Genomic DNA, 21,956 nt, shown 5'->3' with positions numbered 1-21,956 from the left:
GAGATTGCCAAAGAAGTTTCCTCGTTATCGAAAAAATGTATTTGAAAAATTGGAAACCTTAAGGGGAAAATATTATTTTTGAACACTTTGATTGGGAAAAATTGTTAATTTTTAGGATTTAAGAGGGGAAATGATATACAATTTTAAAACTAACGGATTTCGTTAACTTTAATAGCCTATAAGTGGGTATATGAGTTTTTGAAAGATAAAGGGTAAAATCTTGGAAAAAGAATAAACTTTGGGTAGGAATAAGTCCTTTGGCCAAATTTTTATAGCCCTTTATAACTGGGTATTTTTTAACAATAAAATTATATGTATCAATTTTGAGTATACAAATAGAGTGTGATATCATATGATTGAGTGATTTTGAATTAAATATAAAGTAACATTTAATTATATGATAACACACGTAAGTGTGTATCTATTTGTGTATTTAAAATGGATACACATAGTGTTACTCATTTTTTAATAATCCAAAGTTACATAATTTTTTTTGTGTTGTGACGTAATTCTAATTTGCTATTAATGAAAATGTTAAACGACTATTTCCCACCAAAGGTTTGGTGCAAACCCAACTTTTCATCTGTTAACTATTAAAAATTCAAATATTCATCCATTTGTTAAGAGTGAAATTGTTATTTATTAAAATATTTAAAAAACTAAAATTTTATCACATTTCTACTTCTAAGGTTAAAAATCTAACAAATTTCCTTCAATCTAAGATTTAAAAAATTAACATTTCCCTTTGAGTTTTTCTAGCCATTACTGCCAGTGATCGAAGATAGTGATAGTGGTGTTCTCCCTCCTTCCGATCGTGTTTTATTTCTTGTCATCATTGACTGAAGAAATCAGTCGACAAAGATGAATCGTTCTTCTCTAATGAAGAAGATGTGTCTTCAGCATTTGAGAGACGACAATGACATGTTTTTGTTAGAGACGAAGATGAATCACGTTTTTGTCTAGAGATAAAAAACTGTCTTTGTTAATCAGTGACGATAAAAAATGTAATGGGACTAAGAGAGAAGTCAGCAGGGAGAGAGAATGTCACCATCGCCATCGTTTTTAGACATCAACAGTGTGTTGGAAAACCCTAAGAGAAAATGTAAGTTTTTTAAACTTAGGATAAGGGAATTTATTAATTTTTAAACTTAGGGATGAAAATGTGATAGATTTTTTATTTTTAAAAATTTTTTGTTAAATAACAATTTTATCTCTGATAATAATAGTTAAATTTAATAGATGGTAGGTATTTGAGTTTTTGATAGTTAATAAGAGGGAAGGTGCTTTGCAAAAACCTTGGGTGCGAAATAGTGATTTGGCCTATCGAAATATAAAATTTTCTTTTCCTTGAGGGCAAAAACGACAAAACACATCCACCCTATTTCACCTCCAAATTCTTCTCAGTCGCGGTTTTTCTCGCATTTTCCATTGAGTTCTCGTTCCCATTCAAGCTCAAGCTGTCCTGAATAGCTGCTAACTTTTGATTATTATCGAGCAAGCTATTGCTAACCTAATTTAGTCGTCAATGGAGCTGCCGCAAAAAGAACAAGAAGAACAACAGTTACTATGGAAATCAACTTCTGAGCCTGAATCCATGATTACAGTGACTCTTGGCAGAGTGATGAGCACGCTCCTCTCTGCTCACCCTAAAAAGCTCCATGACTCCATTTCTCGCCTTTCTCCTCAACAAAAAACGACGTCACTTGGTAACATTACCTTTCTAAAAATTCCTAACATTTTATTTGGTACGATTTCGTTTTTCGTCTATGTTTAATTGATTTTATTTTATTTTAAATTATTTTTGTAGGTTCTATAGATGAGTCGCTATGGTTTCTGTACAAGTATGTAAGAGACGTGGTTCATAGAGAGGAAACATTGGACGAAGTTCTTGTTCCCATGATTGAACACGTAATCAATTATTATTGAAACCACCTCCTTTTTATTTATTTTAATTTTTACTTGTCTTCATGCTGTTATTGTACAAATCTGTACTGTAAAATTTTTGTAGAGTAATTATGTTAATTAGTAAGCCTTTCTAATTTGATTTGTTAATCATTTAATCTTTGGGACAGGGATACATAGAGTTTATTAACATGACTGAGAATTTCATGTATTTGCTAAACCGTTAAATATAGTGACCTGATTAATGTAGTATATTCCTTAATCCAAATAACATTACTAGAGAGAGGGTTTTGTATAATTGAAGTGATGATAGCACCTAGGAGCTTATTCTCTCCACTTGTGAAATCTCGATGGTTCATACTAACTTTAGCTGATAGGAGATGGGCTAATATAAGAAATATGGATATATCGTTCTTGTTAATGTGGAAGTATAGGATTGGGGCTTATTTTGATGTTGTGAGATGGATTGCTTCTCCATTACCTATATTGTGTTTAGTCACATTAAGGAATTGTCATTTGTGTGATACAAACTTTTTATAAACTCAATATGGGGGTTTTTATGTTAAAGTATGATTTGGTGTATTTAACTGAATGGTAAATAATGAATTTATTAGAGGCAGAAAAGTTAAATAATGAGAAGTATTTATGATGTTTGTTTTTTGTTAAGAGCAATGCTATGTGTATACACTTTTGAGTACACAATTAAGTGTACAAATTATGTGTCATCATGTGATTGAGTGTGTATCATTAATTCAAAATCACCCAATCATATGATGACACATTATTTGTGTATCCAATTTGTACTTACAAGTGTGTGCACATAGTTTTTATTGCCTTGTTAAAAAGTAATGAGAATAAATGTTAGTTCTTGGCATTCATAACCTACAAAAACTTTCAAAAACAGAAGGAAAATCGGAGCTGAACTAAACATGAAGCAACAGAATTTGTTGTTTTGAAACCTTGCATTCTGTTAATTGTACATTTGTAAGAGTCCTTTGTAGGTAAATAAGTATTTCATATTATATGTATGTGCATATACTTATTCCAGTCATTGAGGAGCAAGGGGTCAAAGCATGGTGATCAAGCTCTGATTCTTCTAAATTGGTTATTTAAAGATGAACATCTTTTCCAAGTTCTGGCCATGAATCTTTCTAATATTATTATGAGGAAGGATGATCGTTATATATCCCTTGGCTGGTGTATCCTTGTGCGCAGTCTCTTGGAGAATGGGAGTACAATGGATCAACACTTTTTAAATGGTAAAATTTATGGTTACTGCATTCTTTTTTGGCATGAATTATCTTTCTCCCAAGTTCTTCTCTAACTTATCTCTCTTTCTCTCTCTCTCCCCCTTTCTTCTTCTCCCTCTTTCTCTCTGTGCTGCTACTGGACCCAATTCCAATTAGGGATTTTTTTTCTTTTTTAAATATTAAAATGTTGAAAACTGGTATACATTTGCTTTAGGTTTGATTCAAATTTGAGGCAGAATATCTAGTTGCAGGTTTTCTTGCACTCCTGGTTATATTGCTGTTATTAAGTCTATTTTATAATGACAATGGAGGAAGATTATTTTCTGTAATTGCTTTACTTTTCGCTTTTATAATTTTTTGAGTTCCAGTTTTATTTTTTTCTATGACAGGAATAAGTGCAAAGTATGATGCATTGTTGAAGATTCTTTGTTCTTGTATTCCACAGTTATCATATGTAGTATGTAAAGGAAGGTATAACACTTTTTCATCTTAAGTTAATCTTGTTTAACTTTATTTTCACTCAGTGGCTTGGTGAAATTTGAAGGAACTGTTCAGTGGTTGCTTTCATGTATGATCTGCTTTATTGGTTCCTACTTTTTGGTTGATGAACTTGAACTTTGTCGCATTATCTTCTTTGGTTTGCTAACATGTATTTCTGTATAATTAAATGCTCTCAATTGTGTTATTATTTTCATGAAAGAATACTGTTAATGGGAAGTCTGATGCTGTGAAAAACTGATGTCTCACATATTGAATTGCAATTACAAAGGTATTGTGCTAATTGGCTAGTGGTTGGTATGGATTTTTTTCGTATTTGAAATTTATAACATGGATTGCTTTGTAATGGGTAGTAATTGTATTGACTATGAATGGACTCTAATCTATAATTTGGGGATGTAGCGTCGGAGATGAGGTGATCCTTTTACAAGGAAGAAAACCAAGCAAAAAATCCTAGTACAAAGTAACTAAAGTGTTAATATAATCTCAAAAATCTATTAAAATAATAAATTGCCGAGCACTTTAAGAGTCTTTGTTTAAGCAAGGTGTTAATTCAAGCTGAAGGTGTTACAAGAGGTGGAGGCATGAAGGATGAAAACCATGTGGATGAGTTGGTAAGATGAGACATTGCCTACTCTATAAGAGAAGAACTGGATCTAGATAACATTATATACCTTGAATGGTAAAGAAGAGGTAGCTAAACTTGTGGTTGAAGCAAGTTATTTAAATATTTTGATGGGTATCTTTGTTTCTCTCAGTAGGAGCTTAAATAGTATTGGACCTTTCATTTGAACTTATGCTTTTAATTAAGTGATATTTAATCTTGAATCAGAGCCAGGTTGACCAAGTGGTGTTATGTTTGAAACCCTTATTGTATTAATTAAATTATGAGAAGTTATGTTTGTGGTTATGGTTTTAATAGTATTTGAGGTTGTGCTTATGTTTGGTTTATGTGCTTGTGTATTGTAAAGCTGTGTTAAAATTTATATATTACTATTGGGACTTCACGTATCAACTAAATGTTTTTGGTCCATGGTGGTTATTTAACACCTAAAATATTGAGGGTCATTTTATTTACTGTTTTATTCTGGTAATACCAGTGAACTGCAATGAATAACCTTTATAAGATATGCTTAATATTTCAACATATTGGGAAAAAGAAATACTTCTGTTACCATTTATCCAGCATGTGTGTTACTTGTGCTATTTTGTTGGCAGTATTTATTGTAATTTAATTAAAAGGGGACTTTTAAATTGTTTTCACGTGGGAGAATATATTCTTGTTGTACCTTTTCTCTTTTGTTTGAGAATGCAAGGTATATACTTCTTTAAAATAAAAGCCAATTTTTGGTGGTGCAATATTATCTATAATTCTCTGGTTATGTTCATTTGTAAATGTTATGGAAAAGGAAATGATTAGTGGCATACTTTGTATCCTGATGCTGAAATTTATCTGATAGTTTCATTTTTTTTTATTATGTAATATGTCTTGTGTATATTTATTCTACAGTAATATGCAGAATGGATTTGAGTTGCCGTCTCGCCTTTCAGTATCTGCTGCTGATTGTTTTATATCTCTGACCGAGGCTTTAACAAAAAAGCCTAAAGTTTCAAGTGACAGTCAAAAATCATCAAATTCAAAAGCATCAGATCGACCAGTTATCTTTATGCCGTCTGCCTCTGAGGAGAAGAAAGTGGAGCCAACAAATGAATTTTCAGAACTCTCAAACGTGGACAAGGGGTTTTTGCTTTGGGATTATCTGGAAGACCTTGCAGTTCTTGTGCAGAGACTTCTTGCAGTATGTTCTTTACTAGTTATTTGCTTGATGTGCCTTGTTTACATTGTCCCATAGCTGTTTGATCGTGGTTGTGTCTTGAATATTCTATAAGTTATTTTTTTCCTACATGATTGTAATTCTTTATTCTGGCTTAATTATAATGATGACATAGGGTAGACAAATAGTTCAAAGAATATAAGGTAATCCTGAAGTTACAGTTGCCGGCATAGGTATTTTAATTGGTCCTATCATGTTCTTCTGGAAGAAGCAGAACAATTAAATAGGAAATTTGCGGCTGAAAGGTATTTCCAGTGATATTTACATGTGCTACCCTCTTTTTCCTTTTTTTGTGTATATGATGCTTTCTTTCTGTCCTGTTAGGAGTTATACTTTTGTTGATGAAATGAGATTTATATTTCTGTGGGATTTAGATAACTGTAGGGAGTATATTGTAGACAAAAAATTATCTATAGTTCTATGTGTGTACTTTTTCGGATACTGTAAATCCCTGAGAGTTCTTGGACTTGTGAATTTAGAGTGCCTAATTCCTCAAATCTTGTACCACCTCTCAATATACCCTGAAAGTTCTCTGTTATTTTGTTCTGTCCAATGATAATTTTCTTTGTTGTACACAAAATATATTAGAAAAATTATTGGTGTGAGTATCAAACCTTAATAAGACAAGTCTTGGATAAAATATAGACATGCGATGATTTGGGGAAGGTAATATTTGAAGAAATTTTTTTAGCTGATTTTGTAAACATGTAAATGGCTCAAACCACTTATTTATTGCTTTGTCTAACCTACTTTAACTTCATACTTATTTGAAACTCAAATATCATGCTGATTCTTCTATTGCACTGTAGTGGAACAGAAAAAGTCGGCCTTTACATGCTAAAGGACTAGAGAAAGTTCTCAAGTGGTTGGAGGAACTAAAAGAGCTTTATTGTGGCATTCAAGATGAGGCAGGTCCTACACCTAATACATACTTCTGGAAATATCACCTATATTATTTTGCCTAATATCTTCAGCATCAATATTTTTGTTTTTTGTCTGCAACATGAAAGACAGGCTCAAAAAATTTCAAGTCTGGACCACTGCTACTTTCTTCTTGTTGGAAGCATTACAGCATGTTACTGCATTTGGAAGATCACAAATTTTCTAAGCACTGCAAAGAACTGTTAGACCAATATTTATCAGGCATTCAGGTAAAATTAATCAAGTATTAATACTGATAATAATATTATGAATTGAGAATATTGTTTTCTTATTATTTCAGAGTACTGAACAGTACAATATATACAATTTACAGAGAAGATATAACAGGAAATGAATCAATCAAATCCCTATAAATCAAATCAAATCAAATCCTAAATATATTATCTCCTAATATGCTCTGATATATTTCCTAATATAACAAAATCAAATCAACAATATAACCTTCCTAATATAACACAAATCAACACTCCCCCTCAAGCTGGAGTATATAAATTATATGCACCAAGCTTGTTACAGATGAAATTAATTCGAGGCCCTCGAAGAGATTTGGTAAATATATCTGCCAGCTGATCATTTAAACTGACATGACTTGTAGAGATACAACCGGACATAATATTTTCTCTCACAAAATGACAATCGATTTCTATATGTTTTGTTCTTTCGTGAAATACAGGATTCGAGGAAATGTGAAGAGCAGCCGGATTATCACAAAATAATAACATTTGTGATATTTCTGTAAACTTTAATTCTTGGATCAACTGCTTTAACCAGATAAGCTCACAAGTGACTAAGGCCATAGCACGATATTCTGCTTCTGCGCTAGATCTGGCAACAACATCTTGTTTTTTACTTTTTTATGATACTAGATTTCCTCCAACTAATACACAATACCCAGAAGTAGAACGTCTGTCAGATGGAGAACTTGCCCAGTTAGCATCTGAATACCCAACGATCTGAGTATGCCCTTTATCCTCGTATAACAATCCTTTTCCAGGTGTTCTCTTAATGTACCTCAAGATTCGAATAACTGCATCCCAATGACTATCACATGGAGACTGAAGGAATTGACTTACCACGCTGACAGCAAAAGAAATATCTAGTCGTGTGATGGTGAGATAATTAAGTTTTCCAACGAGTCTTCGATATCTCTCAGGATCTGCAAGTGGCTTCCCCTGTCCAGGTAAGAGCTTATGGGTCCATAGGAGAGTCTATAGGTTTGCAATCTAACATCCTTGTTTCCTTCAGAATATCCAATACATACTTCCTCTGAGAGATGATAATTCCAGTTTTAGACTGGACGACTTCTATACCAAGAAAGTATCTGAATAGGCCCAAATCTTTGGTTTGAAAATGACTAAACAAATGCCTCTTTAATTGCTTAATACCCTCCTGATCACTTCTTGTAATAACAATATCATCTACATAGACCACTAGATAGATACATTGTCCGTGTGGAGTATGTCTATAGAATACCGAATGATCAGATTCACTTTGTATCATGCCAAATTCTTGAATAACAGTACTAAACCGACCAAACCAAGCGCGAGGAGATTGTTTTAAGCCATACATAGAACGACGAAGTTTACAAACCAATCCAGACTCCCCCTAAGCAACAAAACTAGGAGGTTGCTCCATATAAATTTCTTCTTGCAGTTCATCATGAAGAAAGACATTCTTGATATCTAACTGATGCAAAGGCCAATGGCAAATAGGAGCCATAGAGAAAAATAGGCGAACAAAAGACATTTTAGCAACCGGAGAGAAAGTCTCATAATAATCAAGACCGTATATCTGAGTATATCCTTTAGCAACCAACCGCGTTTTCAATCTATCAACCTGACCGTCAGGACCAACTTTAACAGTATAGATCCACCTACATCCAACCATTGAATGACCAGGAGGCAAAGAAATAAGGTCCCAAGTATTATTAGCATGTAGAGCAGATTCTGATCCACCATTGCTTGTTGCCATCCGAGATCAGATAATGCCTCATGAATAGTAGCAAGGGTAGATACAAAGGATTAAGTAGACACAAAGGTATAGTATGGTGAAGATAAACGATGATAACTTAGAAAATTATAGATGAGATGAGGATTACGAGTTGAGCGCATACCTTTACGAATAGCGATGGGAAATTGATCATCAGGAGGTAAGACCGCAGAGACAGAAGATTCTGGAGCAGGAAGCGAGTGCACCAGGTCTTTGAGAGACTATCTCACCTGAAGAAGAAGCAAGGTCATCACCTGTAGAATGACTAGTGGGTGTAAGATCTGCACTAATTGGAGATTGGTTAGTTGAAGATTGTGAATTTATTAGGGGAACAATATAGGACATAGGAAGAACTTCTGTAATAGAAGACTTGTCTAGTTGAGAAGAAAACGAAAAATAAAGAGAAGACTCAAAAAATGTAACATCTGCAGAAAGGTAGTAGCGACGTGTAGTAGGAGAATAACATTGATAACCTTTCTGAAGACGCGAGTATCCAAGAAAAACGCATTTAATGGAACGAGCAGACAATTTATCTCGACCAGGAGATAAGTCGTGAACAAAACATGTACACCCAAAAATACGAGGTTGAAGAGAAAACAATGATTGATCAGGATATAAAATAGAGTGAGGTACCTGATCCTGCAAGATTGAAGAAGTCATTATATTAATCAAGAAACAAGCATTAAGAACAGCATCAGCCCAAAAACGAAAAGGTGCATGACTATGTATGAGTAAAGTACGGGTAGTTTCAATAAGATGTCTATTTTTACGTTCGAAAATTCCATTTTACTGAGGAGTATGAGCACAAGAGGATTGATGTAGAATGCCTTTAGATGCTAGAAATTTAGTAAAGGGAGCAGAAAAATATTCACTGACATTATCACTACGAAGTGTACAAATAGTAGTAGAGAATTGTGTTTCAACTTCAGCACAAAAGGATTGAAAAATAGAAAATAATTCAGATCTATTCTTCATTAAAAATAACCAAGTGCAACGCGAATAATCATCAATAAACGTAACAAAATATTGAAAACCTAAAGTAGACACGACTCTACTAGGACCCCATACATCAGAATGGGCTAATTCAAAAGGTGATGCAGCCCGATTATTGACACGTTTTGGAAAGGATATACGAGTATGTTTTCCAAGTTGACAAGACTCGCAATTAAAGGATGATAAATGTGACAAACCAGAGACCATATGTTGTAGTTTTGATAAACTAGGGTGACCCAAACGATTGTGAAGAAGCGTTAGAGACTCAGTGATGACACATGCTACAGAATCAGGTGGATCTAGTCGGTAGAGGCCTTGTGACTCACATCCTATGCCAATCATCCGACCCATACTGCGGTTCTGTATAAGAACAAAGTTATTAGTAAATGTAATTGTACAATTTAGGGAACGAGTAAGTTTGCTAACAGAAATAAGATTAAATGGACAGTCAGAGAGGTAAAAGACAGACTCCAAAGGCAAGAGTGGAAGAGGATGAGCACAATCTACTGCTTTGGCTGTAACGATAGATCCATTAGCTAATGTTACAGTAGGTAAGGAAGTAGTCTTAGTAAAGTGAGAAAGTAGACGGGGGTTACCAGAGATGTGATCAGAGGCACCAAAATCAAGGATTCATGACTCGGAAGAAGAAGAGTGAGTGAGGCATACAACTGAATTACCCGGATGATCAATCGAAGCAATAAAAGATGAAGATTGTTTTGCGCTCTGATATCAGAGATAATCTTCAAGATCAGCACCTGTGAGTGTCAAAGATGGTGGAGACTGCACTCTAGAAGAGTCAATAGGAGAATCATAAGTCTGAACAATATTTGTAGTTTGAAGAGGACGACCATGGAGCTTATGACACTTGTCTTTGATGTGACCCCATTTGCGACAATAATTGAACTTTGGTTGATTTTCACGGCCACTGCGCTCATCTGGTTTGAAGCTTTCAATGGACATGGTGAATCACGAATAAGAGAATAGAAGAAGCTTTCTGGAACCAAGAAAAGTGAAGATCCGGAGAAATCGAGGCCCACAAACTGATCAGAAGACTATTGAATTGTGAACAAAGCCTTCGGAATGTGTGAACTATTCTGTGACATCACCGGCGGCACGTGGAGCAACTAGTGGAGATGGGTCTTCAACAGAACTGACCACCGGCGTCTACTGAGTCGATTGGCGGCGGCGGTGTAGTTCCATGTGCGTCGGAATAGTAGATCGGAGATTATGTTTCAAGCAGAAAAACGGTCGGCGCGTGCAGAATATTCTGGCGTCGGATGACTGCAAACTCACCATAGATGGACTCGTCGGCGTCGTCTGAGTTCAACGAAAGAGGCGGTGTCGGTGCACTGTCGCCGGAACAGGAGATCGGCATCGGAAGATACCGAAAGATTGAGCGGCGGGTGTAGGCGCGTGGAACGTCGAACGATGATGTTGCTTTGACGGATGTGTCGGTGAGAGAATCCTGATCACACTGGTATAGACATGATCACCAAATAACAGAAGCACAGTGATCGGAGAAACAGTGGAGAATGGACTTGGATTCGTTGGAAACTAAGTTGAGAATGCCGGAAAAATTTTAAATGCTAGGCTCTGATACCATATGAATTGAGAATATTGTTTTCTTATTATTTCAGAGTACTGAACAGTACAATATATACAGTTTACAGAGAAGATATAACAGGAAATGAATCAATCAAATCCTTAACTAAATCAAATCAAATCCCTATAAATCAAATCAAATCAAATCCTAAATATATTATCTCCTAATATGCTCTGATATCCTTTATAATATAACAGAATCAAATCAACAATATAACCTTCCTAATATAACACAAATCAACAAATATATTGCCCCAGTGGAAAACAATAGTTTGTATTGTTAACTGTGATATAGATCTTTTGTGTTGCAAGACAGAGTTCTTTTAAATTTTTTCCATTTAATTTCAGTTATTTCTTTCCTTGGTTGTAAGAAAATTTTTTTTATGCATGATTTAAGGAATATGTGAGAGTAATTTGGTAGACATGAAAAAAGGGATTGCTAAAAGCTCCAACAAGAATGTGCTTGCCCATGCATACTTCCTAGTCAACAGCCAGGCCCTTCATTTTTATGGTGGCAGTTGACTATTGTTTCTTTATATTGAAGTTAAAGAATGCATAATCTTGCTGACTACTGTAAATTTAGCTCAAACAGTATCCTATTTTAGCCTATTTATTAATTGTATATAAAATTTAGGGACAAAGTTTTATAGTCATTGTAGTTCTATTTGATGGGTTGTAAAGTTGCTGATACATGAAGGAAAACATGTGCAGTATTACATTGACAGCCATTCTGAGCGACATACAGATGGAAAAGATGGTGGTGTTGAGACCAGAAAGTTTTTCCTGAATTGCATTTGCCTCTTATTGGGACGGTTGGATATCAAGAAATTTGAAGTCATGATGATGGAATATGGAACACAGATGTCACATGTTCTTCTATCACAGGTGTTTAACTAATCATGCCTGAGATTATGGGGAAAATTAACTTTCTATTGTTTTTCCTCTGAAAGAAACTAATACACATATTCATCTTTGCAAAATTAATATCTGTTCAATCTAAAATTATATTTAGAATGCTTTAATATAAACTGGGCATTATTGTTGCTTTCACTACTTTCTGTTGAATCTGTCTCTGCTAGACAGCTGATATTCCAAAATAGCTGAGTGCATGGTTGACTCATGTTGGAGATAAACTTAATTACTGAAAAGTGCATATCACTAATCATTCATGCCCTAGTAAAGTTCAAATTTTTTAATTGAAAATAAAGTTCCAAATATGCAATAAACAATTTGCTGTGGATAGGAAATGGTCCTCTGTTATTTTGTGGTCACCCACTATTATATGATTTGGTTTCTGTCTCTCTATTTCTATTTTCTCTGATGTTTTACATGGAGGAAACTAGGTTCTTCCTTTATTTTGCCTTTTTTTCTCTTTGGATTTCAATTTCAAAGAAGTTTCAAAACTTCTTTTTCCCCTCTATGCATCTAATCTGGGAAGGATTCTGGCCTACATTTGTATTTTAAAGAACAAAAAATTGTCCTTGAGAGAGATTGTGCCATTGTCTTGTACAGATTTTTTATGTTGATTGTGAGTATCTGATACGAACCTTAGGAGAACCACATCTCAAAAGCTGGCTATTGAGATGGGAGAGCCCAAGGCCATATAAACCCCACACTAGTTGCCCATACTTTCCAATGTGGGATCCAAGTCTCATACCTTGCACTTGGGATCCTAACATACCACCACGCCCCACAGCCCTGGCGTCCACGCTGGTTGGCTGTGCGCTAGCTCCCTGCTAGCCCCGGGCGAACACTGCAATGCCGGCGTCACCACCTGCGCTGCACGATTGCAACTGGGAGACATAGTGATGACTCTGATATCAAATGATACGAACCTTAGGAGAACCACACCTCAAAAGCTAGCTATTGAGATGGGAGAGCCCAGACCATATAAACCCCACACTAGTTGTCCATACTTTCCAATGTGGGATGCAAGTCTCATACCTTGCACTTGGGATCCTAACAGTATCTAGTCCTTTTTTTTTTTTTTAAACCTAACTAGTAACTTGTTATTTTTCTTTAAATATAGTTTTACAGTTTCTTGTAAAAATAAAAAAAATGGCTTGGTTTGTGGCTGAGCTTACGGCCTTTATGTATATGCTTCAAACTAATAGATTTTCACTGGATAGGTGAGATGGCTGTTGCCACTTGTTTCCAACTCTGATAGATTAGGTGTCTATAGCTTAATTTTTGATAGACTGACTGGTGGACGCTAATTATTATTGGCATCATTTGATGAGTATTCTGTCAATATCATGTTATTAAGACTGACCATTTTGATCACTTTTTTTTTTCCCGTAATCAGAAACTGACTATATTGGATACAGCTATCTATATACAATTGGGAGTTCAGTGATGATTTGTCATATTTGTATTTAGAGTCTAAAGCTTAAGAGTTAAAATTGAACATATTGTGTTATTGTAAGATTAACTCACATTATCTCTCTATTTACTTATTTCTTGGAAGCTTCACTGTCATGATGAAGATGTGATCGATGCGGTTGTTTGCATATTTAAGGCAGCCCTTTTCAGGCAGAACCATTCATCCGGAAGCAGATTCACTGATACCAGACAGATGGATTCCCTGCTACCATTGCTGCTTCATCTTCTAGATGAGCGGGATGGTGCAGCAAGAGCTGTTGTTATGCTCATAGCAGAATACTGCTCCATGTATAGCTTCTCTTTTCCACCTATTAGTACTTCTTTATATCAATTTGTCTTCAAATTTTATGTTTGGGGTTTAAACCTGACATTGAAAAATGAAAAATGACTCAACAGAAGTGCAGATGGTCACTGCCTTAAAGAAGTTCTTGAACGCTTCACTTCGGGAAACATTATCCAGAGGAGGAATGCTGTTGATGTTATATCAGAGCTCATTTCCATATCATCACAAACAGATAGCACAAATTCTCATTTGGCATGGTATAAGGCTTCTTTGCTATTGTTACCATTTTGTAATTTCTTGATACTTTAACCTTTTTAGCTCTTCATGATCAAATTTGTACTATTTCTTTAATCTTTTTGTGAATCCAATTCCTATAATCATGGCAGGCAAGATATAGCTAACCACTTGCTTGAGCGACTTGGAGATGAAGAATCTGTAATCCGTGAGCAAGCATCCAATTTGCTTCCAATGATTGGTTAGTCTTGATAGTCATTTAGGTCTCAATATGCTTTTAGTGTCTATCTTGTATGCAAGTTATGGCATTTTGTAATATTAGTCACTAGGGATAGAATGCGGTGGATATATTCATATTTCTTGGGAAAACATGAAGATGTACAAATGCCCATGTGTTGTGAAATCAAATTACTGACTGAAAGTTCACCACTATTGAATTGATGCATATCACAACCAATTGATGGAAAAATTAATAATAAATTTGATTTTAACAGCATATGTTTCTATATTTCTTAATTTTGTGTGATAGGCATGCAAAGGGGAATATGTCCAACAAATCAACCTAACTCTTAAGAGTCATCAGTGGTGGTTGTTTTGGTGAAGATTTTCCTTTTATGATTCCTTCATGCAGTAACACTTTAGCTAGCTTGCTGATAAGTTAACTCTTAAGTGACTTCTTAGAATTGTTATCTCCATTATTCACTCCTACACTGTGTCAACTACTTTGACTTATTCTCCAGTTGACTGTCCCAATTCTCAATATCCACTTTCAATTTCTGTTCTTTCTACATTTTGGTTTTTTTTTTTTTGTGAAGAGTCAATCATTTACATGTGTCATTTTACCTTGCTGGATAAAAGTCTATAGTTGCTTTAAGTTGATAATCGGTTGCAATGTTTTGCTTTGCTGAGTTGTTTCATTCCTCTTGCAGACCCCTCATTGGTATTGCCAACACTTGTTCGTCTTGTTTATTCATCTGACGACAAAGTACAATCATCTGCTAGTGCTGCCTGCATTGGGCTACTCAAATATCATAACCAAAATTTTGAAGTTATATCTATGCTGCTTGACTGTCTTAGGTATTTTTCTCCCCAATTGACTAAGTAAATCAATCAAGGATATTAGATAACTTTCTTATAAGTGTCAGTTTCTTATTGTGAATTATTCTGTTAGCACCTTAACATGCTTACTATTTCTCCTTTTCTCTGGTCTTCTTGCAGCAACATTAGTCAAAGCCCAGAGATTGCAGTTAATACTGCAGAAGGTAATTTTTGGTTGTTTGATTCAGTAATTACACTTAGCTAGATGATTTGGGGTTATCTTTTCTTTAACTCAGTTTTCCATCCAAAATTTTCCTTATAATCCACATGACAATGTTCTATAGCTATTGTTTATTTACTTACTGTTTCAATCATTGAAAATGTACTATCTAATTGTGGGTGTATAAGTCATTAAATTTTAGTGCAATACAATGGTACAACAGGCATAGTTATTACAAATTATCAATCCTATCGTATCTAATACAGTCCTTAGAAACTAAGCCAGTTCAGTATAGTGTGCCAAAAGCAATGCATATAATCTAAAATGTAATCGACAGTGATAAAGCTATAATTGCAACTGATTCAATTTTTACACATTGGATTCTCACAAATTCTTGTTTTCTATTGTTTACTCATTTTTATGAAAAAGTTAGATTTGTTACTTGAATATGTACTTTTCATTAAAAATTGTCATTTTGGGATTTGAATGATCAATAATGTTTTGATCCATGTTACATTCATTTCAACTTTAACTTGTTTCATTCTCCTTCTTGGGAAAGAACATGACTACTGATGCATGATCATCTTACTTTGACACCATGGTAGGATCAAAGGTGGATAGTGATCGAGTGCTGAAGCTGATCCCTCTGTGGTCTAAAAGTGTAAGAATGATTACCCTACAATAGGAGTGCATTTTGTATTATTTCTTCCCTCTTTATGATGCATTGAAATATTGTTCACATGTATAACTTCTGCATGTTGTTGTGATGATGCATAACTTAAATATGAAAAATCTTAGTAGAGTGTATTGACTGGTGTATGCTATTAAAAACTAATTTAAGTGGGTTGTTTGTGTATGTGTCCTAGTTGAGTAACTGGAACTTGAGCAGCTGGTAGTTAGAAATTGAAATTCCTAAGTCTTGTATATATGTTAACTTGTAACAACCATTTGAAAAGAATAATGAAAACAAAAGGAAGAAGAAGAAGTTCCTTATTTTCTTATTATGGTATCAAAGCCTAGGATACAACTCTACCTAATAGTTCTTTGGAGATGGCCCATAGCCCAAGGGAGATCTAGTTGAAGTGTGCCGACAAATGGTTGTATGTGTCAGGTCCAATGTGTGTGTGTTTTTTTTTTTTTTGGGGGGGGGGGGGGGGGGGGGGGGGGGGGATTTGGTTGACGAAGGGTGCTAGTTGATGGCTGATGTGTGAAGAGGAAGATTTGTTGTGTTGTCCCACATCGAAAGTGGAAAGGGCCATGGGCAAAGTTTATAAGTGTGTGTATGTGTCTTAGGTGAGTAGGTTACCAGAGCATAAGCAACCGGTAGTTAAAAATTGAAAAACCTAAGTCTTGTATATATGTTAACTTGTAACCGTTTGAAAGTAGAAATGAAAACAAAGGGAACAAGAAGTTCCTTATTTTTTTATTGTGGTATCAGAGCCTAGGTTACAACAACTCTAACCAATAGTTTTCTAGAGATGGCCCATAGTCCAAGGAAGATCTGGTTGAAGTGTGCCAACAAATGGCTGTATGTGTGAGGGCGAGATTTGGTTGATGAAGGCGCCAATCAATGGTCAATGTGTGAAGGGGAGGATTTGTTGTGTTGTCCTACATCGAAAGTGGAAAGGGCTAGGGACAAAGTTTATAAGTGTGAAGGAAAGTCTTACCCCTTGAGCTAATTTTTGAGGTGTAAAGGCCCAAATTCACTACCTAACTTTGGCCCAACAATGTTATCAATGTTTTGATCCACAACATAATAAACTATTCAAGGGCACTAGCAACATCGAAATTTGACTGCAATTTCATTGGCAACCTTAGATCAGACCGACAAACGGTATCATTCCTAGTTCTCATTGACAACCACCTCTATAAGAGACAGTGACAAGAGAATTCATTAACTACCTCAAACTTCACCGACAACCATAGAACTAACCGGTGAGATTGTGAACTTGCTAAAAATCTCTCTTGGTGCTTTGATTTTGTTGCCGAGACCGTTAACTTGCTAGAAATCCTCTTTCAGACCTTAGACCTTGCTGGTAAGACTGTAAACTTGTTGGAAATCCTCTTCAGACCTTGGATCTTGTTGACAAGACTATGAACTTGTCAGAAATCCTGCTAGCAATCATCCCTTCAAGAGATACATACTCTAGATATATTTTGGCCATAGCTTGAAGATTGACAGATTTTGTCACCCGCGAAAAGGGGCAAAGATCAAACCTCACTGATTCCTCTGCCTAACAGTGGGAGACCAACAACTAAGTCTGATACACAATCAATAAAATAGAAAAAGCACAGAATTTAAGCATCAACAGTATTTTTGAAATCATTGGTTTATTGATTCTCAAAACTTTAGAAACACTTGCAATTATGGACTCAGAGCTTTTCTAGTTTTCTACATATATATGTTTTTTAAAAATTTTCTAGTTCATTATCCTATGACAAGGTTTATAGTAAAAGAATGTCAGCATCACACTGTTTTGACATGTCTCAAAAACAATATTAAAGTCACCACATGGTTTTCTGCCATCTGAATAAACAATTAAGTTACCCATTTTGTGCTTTTTTCTGCATTTAGTTTGTATATAGATTTTTCAGCTTGATGGTTGTATGAAATATTATAGGTTCAAGACTGGAAATCCTTGATCGTGCTGTTGATTGACAAGATGTATGCAGAACCATCAAATGCAATTATTGTCAGGTTTTTGAGTTATATAAGTGAACATTTAGCTGAAGCTGCTGATTTAGTCCTCTCTTGTGTTTTGTCACAGATGAGAGGACAGAAAATGTGAGTATAGTATATTAGTTCAATTTCATTTATAATTCATTATGAAGCTTCCCTCTTGTTTTCATTTTTCATAATTAATATATAAGTTCATTCAAATTTTCTAGTTTGATTAATTAATTGTTACCAAATTATATCTATTTCTGGATGCTGAACAGCAGTAACAGTTGGCTGTCAACTGTATAAATACTGGATAGAGACTTGGGATAACTTTACATCGTTATTTATCATATGAGAGACTCAGGATATATACTTGAAAAGCAAATGTTTCAAGTTATTTACTTTTAGATTACAATCTGTGGACTTCTATGGTGATATTTATCTCATTTTCCACCAAAGTTTTTCTTCATTTTAGATGAGTGTAACCATAAAATGATGTAAGGAGATATATGATAATTTCTTTATTTGCAAATTGTAATATGCCCTTACTGTTTTGCTTTTATCAGGATAGATGAAAGCATCTCCAAATGGGAATGTGGAAACTTTACAAGTGAAGAATCTATGGAAATGCAGCAGTCTCTCTTTGAGCGCCTTTGCCCATTACTTATTATTAAGCTGCTTCCACTGAGAGTTTTTGATGACATCAATTCATATACCATGTATGGCCAGTGTCTCAATAAAGAAACTTTTCATGGTATGAATATTTTTTTAACAATTATAAGCTTATTCTGCTTTTTCCCTTCTCTAAACAAATTGTTTTTTCCACTCTGTAGACTATGTATAATAGTTGAAAGACGCTGTAAGTGCAAAATCTATTGGGTTAGGATCTTTGTTTCTTTTGAAAATATAATTTCTGATAGGTAGAGGCTTAACATTAAATTTAATCCAATAGGAATATAGTGCTCCCCAATACTAACATAGAGTATATTATATTGTGCTCATAATCATGCTTGCAGACATTTAGCTAATTTTACTAGGTTCCACTATTAGAATTGCATTATTAGTCCATTTCTCTGAATTTTGGTGAGAATGACTTATGTTTGCTTTGTTTTTGTTAGAGGAAATCGATATCATTGCTCACCAGTGTGTTGCCGCTTTCCTTCTAAACAGGTTGATCCACAAGAATAAGTTCTATCAAAGACTCATTTACCTGATTGATTATTTGACATTTTTTCTATGCTATAATTTCAGGGCATTCTCTAAGTTTGAATTTGTAGATGTACGGAAACTTGCTGCTGAACTCTGTGGCCGCATTCATCCTCAAGTATCTAGAGTGGCTTCCCTTAACTTTTTTGTTTAGTGTCTTTATTTGTGGGATTTTATATTACAAATGAGATCTTACACTTTTCTTTCCTTTTTACTTTACCTTTCATTTACTGATAATGCAAGTGAGTTAGTCAATGGGTCTGCACTCTCTTTCAAAACTCTTCCCTCCCAAAAAACCAACTTGTGAACATTTCCTTTAAAGGAAAGGCAACACTTGGCATTAATGCTTCTTGTAAACTTGGTTGCCATGCTAGAATATCTACCTTTCTTACCTATCTTTTCAAATGCCTTTTGAGTCTTCCTCCTTATTGTATGGCTTAAGCTCTCAAACAACTCTTTTACTGGGACTATGATGTTGAGGACAAATCTTCGATATGCTTATTTCTTGATGTGTAAAATCTGTGAGGTGAAAATGTAGTATTTTTTCCTTTACATGTTGATGTTATTTTTCCGCCATGGCTAAATTTATTATGTTCTTTTACTTTTCTACGGAGCTATACTAATCCTCCCCACCTTTGAATCCTATAGGTGCTCCTTCCAATTGCTCGCACGCAATTAGAAAGTGCTGCCGGTTCTCAGGACATACTGAAGATTAAAGCTTGTTTATTTTCAGTCTGTACTTCCTTAGTGGTAATTTTCTTTTTCTGTCAGTATTTATCATCTTGATAGTTGCACTGCTGTGCTTTTAACTTTCCTATCGCTGATTAAGTCTAAGCATTATCTCTTTGTTTAATGCTGCTACTAAAATAAATGTTCATTTGATTTGCTTTTCAGATTAGAGGAAAGGATTCAATTAAGCATCCTGCAATACTTGCAATTAGGAAAATGTTAGAAGCAATTATGTTATGGCCTTCTTCAGCTGGGGATGAAGGTGGCAACTAATTGACTTCTCTTGAATTGCTACTTTAAACTCTTCTTATTTTTCAAGTTTATTGATGAAGACTTGTTTCCCCTTTCAGTATATAAAGCACAACACGGGTGTATTGATTGCTTGGCACTGATTATATGTGCTGATCTACAATCTCCTGAACTAAAAAGTGGTAATCCTGGTTGGTATCTTATCCACAGTATGATTCTTTGACATTTGTTTTGTTGGCTGGACAGACATGACCTCTGTCATTGAAATTTTCAGGGGATACTGTCACAAGAAACTCTGTCCTTACATCTGTAATCTATCATATTATAAATGATAAGAATGAAGTCATTTCAAGCTTCAAGTTGGGTTGTGAAAATTGTGCACTGGAGGAGCCGGCATCACTCTCATTCCGTCTGTGCATGATTAATGTTCTGATTAGTGCTTGCCAGAAGATCACAGATTCTGGCAGGAAAGCCTTTGCCGAAAGATCTCTTCCACTTCTCATTCATTCTGTTGAGGTATTTTTGTTTTTTAAGTTCATTTTTGTATTATTTTTATTAAGTCTCTAAATTAGATTCTTATTGCTTTGAGTTGCAAATATTAAGATTGTGATTACACCAAATCACATTCTATGGTAATTTTCTCTGATAAGTGGAGTCAAATGCAGGGGATTATGGACCCAGAGATTAGAGCCGCTTGTATCCAGTTTCTCTTCTCAGCTGTGTACCATCTGAAGTCTATAGTTATTCCTTATTCATCTGATCTACTCAAACTCTCCCTTAAATTTATTGGAAAAGGGTCAGAGCAGGTATTCATCCCTGGTTTTGCACATTTTCACATTATTAAATACTGTCTGTAAATGCGCCTTCTCTCACCAAATGATTGAGATTAAAAGCACACCAATTCAGTAGATGGAAAATAAATTTCTGAATTCTATGTTACATTGTCCTTGGAGACTTTTTTCATATGTAACTTATAGGGCATCTTCGACTTTGCTAGAAAGAGCTCAAGTTTCAAAGCTCTGTCTAGAATTTGCCTAACTGATACCAAACTGAAAGCCAATATTGGTTCACACGTCTTTGATGTGCAGACATGTAAGGTGGCTTGATGATCAAGCGATTTTGCCATTGATTTGTCTATTGATTGTATTAATAGCTAATTTCTAAAGTCATGAGTGCATGCAAATAAAATAGTGAGCACAGCTAACCCTTATTCTTTAAAATTTTAGGCAATTCTTCTCGCATGTTGATCATGCTAACAGCAAGTCTCTAAATGATGATTTTGTTCATTATTTGATTGAAATCACTCTTACATAAGTTAAATTCATACTTGATGCATTCTGCTCTGCTTCAACTCAAAACTGACTGACCTATTTGAAATGAGAATTCTGGAGTTGTTTTCTTTTCATTCATATTAAAGAGAAAAAGAAAATCTCTCTTGTTTTGTCTTTCTCAGCGTTGTATTATCATGTTTTTTCTCAGACATATCTTCTGTGAAAACCTAAGATTGTTACTTCTTTAATTTTTTCCCTTCATCAGGAAAAGATGGCCGGTGTGAAGCTAATGACATGCCTTCTGGCTGGTGATGATGAGATGTTGGAGACTTTATCAGAGGTACTTGTAGATGCAAGATCTGAGCTTTCAAGTTTATCTTCAACTGATCCTTCCCTCAACCATTTAAGAAAGTTAAGTGAAAAATTACTTGCATGCATGAATTCTTAAACTTGTGATATCTGAAAAAACTTGTTTTGTACAGAACATTACCCCAATGACTAATTTTTTACTTCATAGGCAGTGTATTAGTTTTACATGATAGATGTGGCAGTAATTTTCTACCTAACAAAAGAGATTGATGTTGCTACTTTACTGATTGATTCGAGTAAAAATAGAGCAAGCCGAGAAAGATAAAAGTTTGGTAGAACTTGTGATCCTTTATTCAAAGCCA

At 34.8% G+C, this 21,956-nt stretch overlaps 1 protein-coding gene across 3 annotated transcripts; it reads left to right on the top strand.

The window, feature by feature from the left end:
* Window positions 1–1,392: 1,392 nt before the first annotated feature.
* On the top strand, window positions 1,393–21,932 carry LOC123197869. 3 transcript variants are annotated; one of them, XM_044612350.1, is made up of 24 exons: window positions 1,393–1,706; window positions 1,808–1,908; window positions 2,951–3,161; window positions 3,542–3,623; window positions 5,161–5,449; window positions 6,295–6,397; window positions 6,500–6,636; window positions 11,723–11,896; window positions 13,479–13,681; window positions 13,790–13,933; window positions 14,063–14,151; window positions 14,840–14,987; window positions 15,129–15,172; window positions 15,774–15,829; window positions 17,790–17,953; window positions 18,397–18,584; window positions 18,949–19,000; window positions 19,082–19,154; window positions 19,685–19,786; window positions 19,931–20,027; window positions 20,116–20,196; window positions 20,289–20,530; window positions 20,680–20,820; window positions 21,551–21,932. In XM_044612350.1, exons 1-24 carry the CDS (start codon window positions 1,526–1,528, stop codon window positions 21,731–21,733), a joined length of 3,285 nt encoding a protein of 1,094 aa, XP_044468285.1. In that variant the 5' UTR covers window positions 1,393–1,525; the 3' UTR covers window positions 21,734–21,932. The 3 variants fall into 3 exon arrangements, with proteins under 3 accessions (XP_044468285.1, XP_044468284.1, XP_044468283.1); XM_044612349.1 differs by having other exon boundaries at window positions 1,394–1,706; window positions 6,295–6,393; window positions 6,496–6,636; window positions 20,116–20,205; XM_044612348.1 differs by having other exon boundaries at window positions 1,394–1,706; window positions 20,116–20,205.
* The last annotated feature ends 24 nt before the right edge of the window (window positions 21,933–21,956 follow it).

This window comes from Mangifera indica, chromosome 15 (genome assembly GCF_011075055.1).
Source record: "Mangifera indica cultivar Alphonso chromosome 15, CATAS_Mindica_2.1, whole genome shotgun sequence".
NCBI lineage: Eukaryota > Viridiplantae > Streptophyta > Magnoliopsida > Sapindales > Anacardiaceae > Mangifera > Mangifera indica.
The sequence above is the reverse complement of the archived record's forward strand: the minus strand, read 5'-3'. Positions and strand labels throughout refer to the sequence as shown.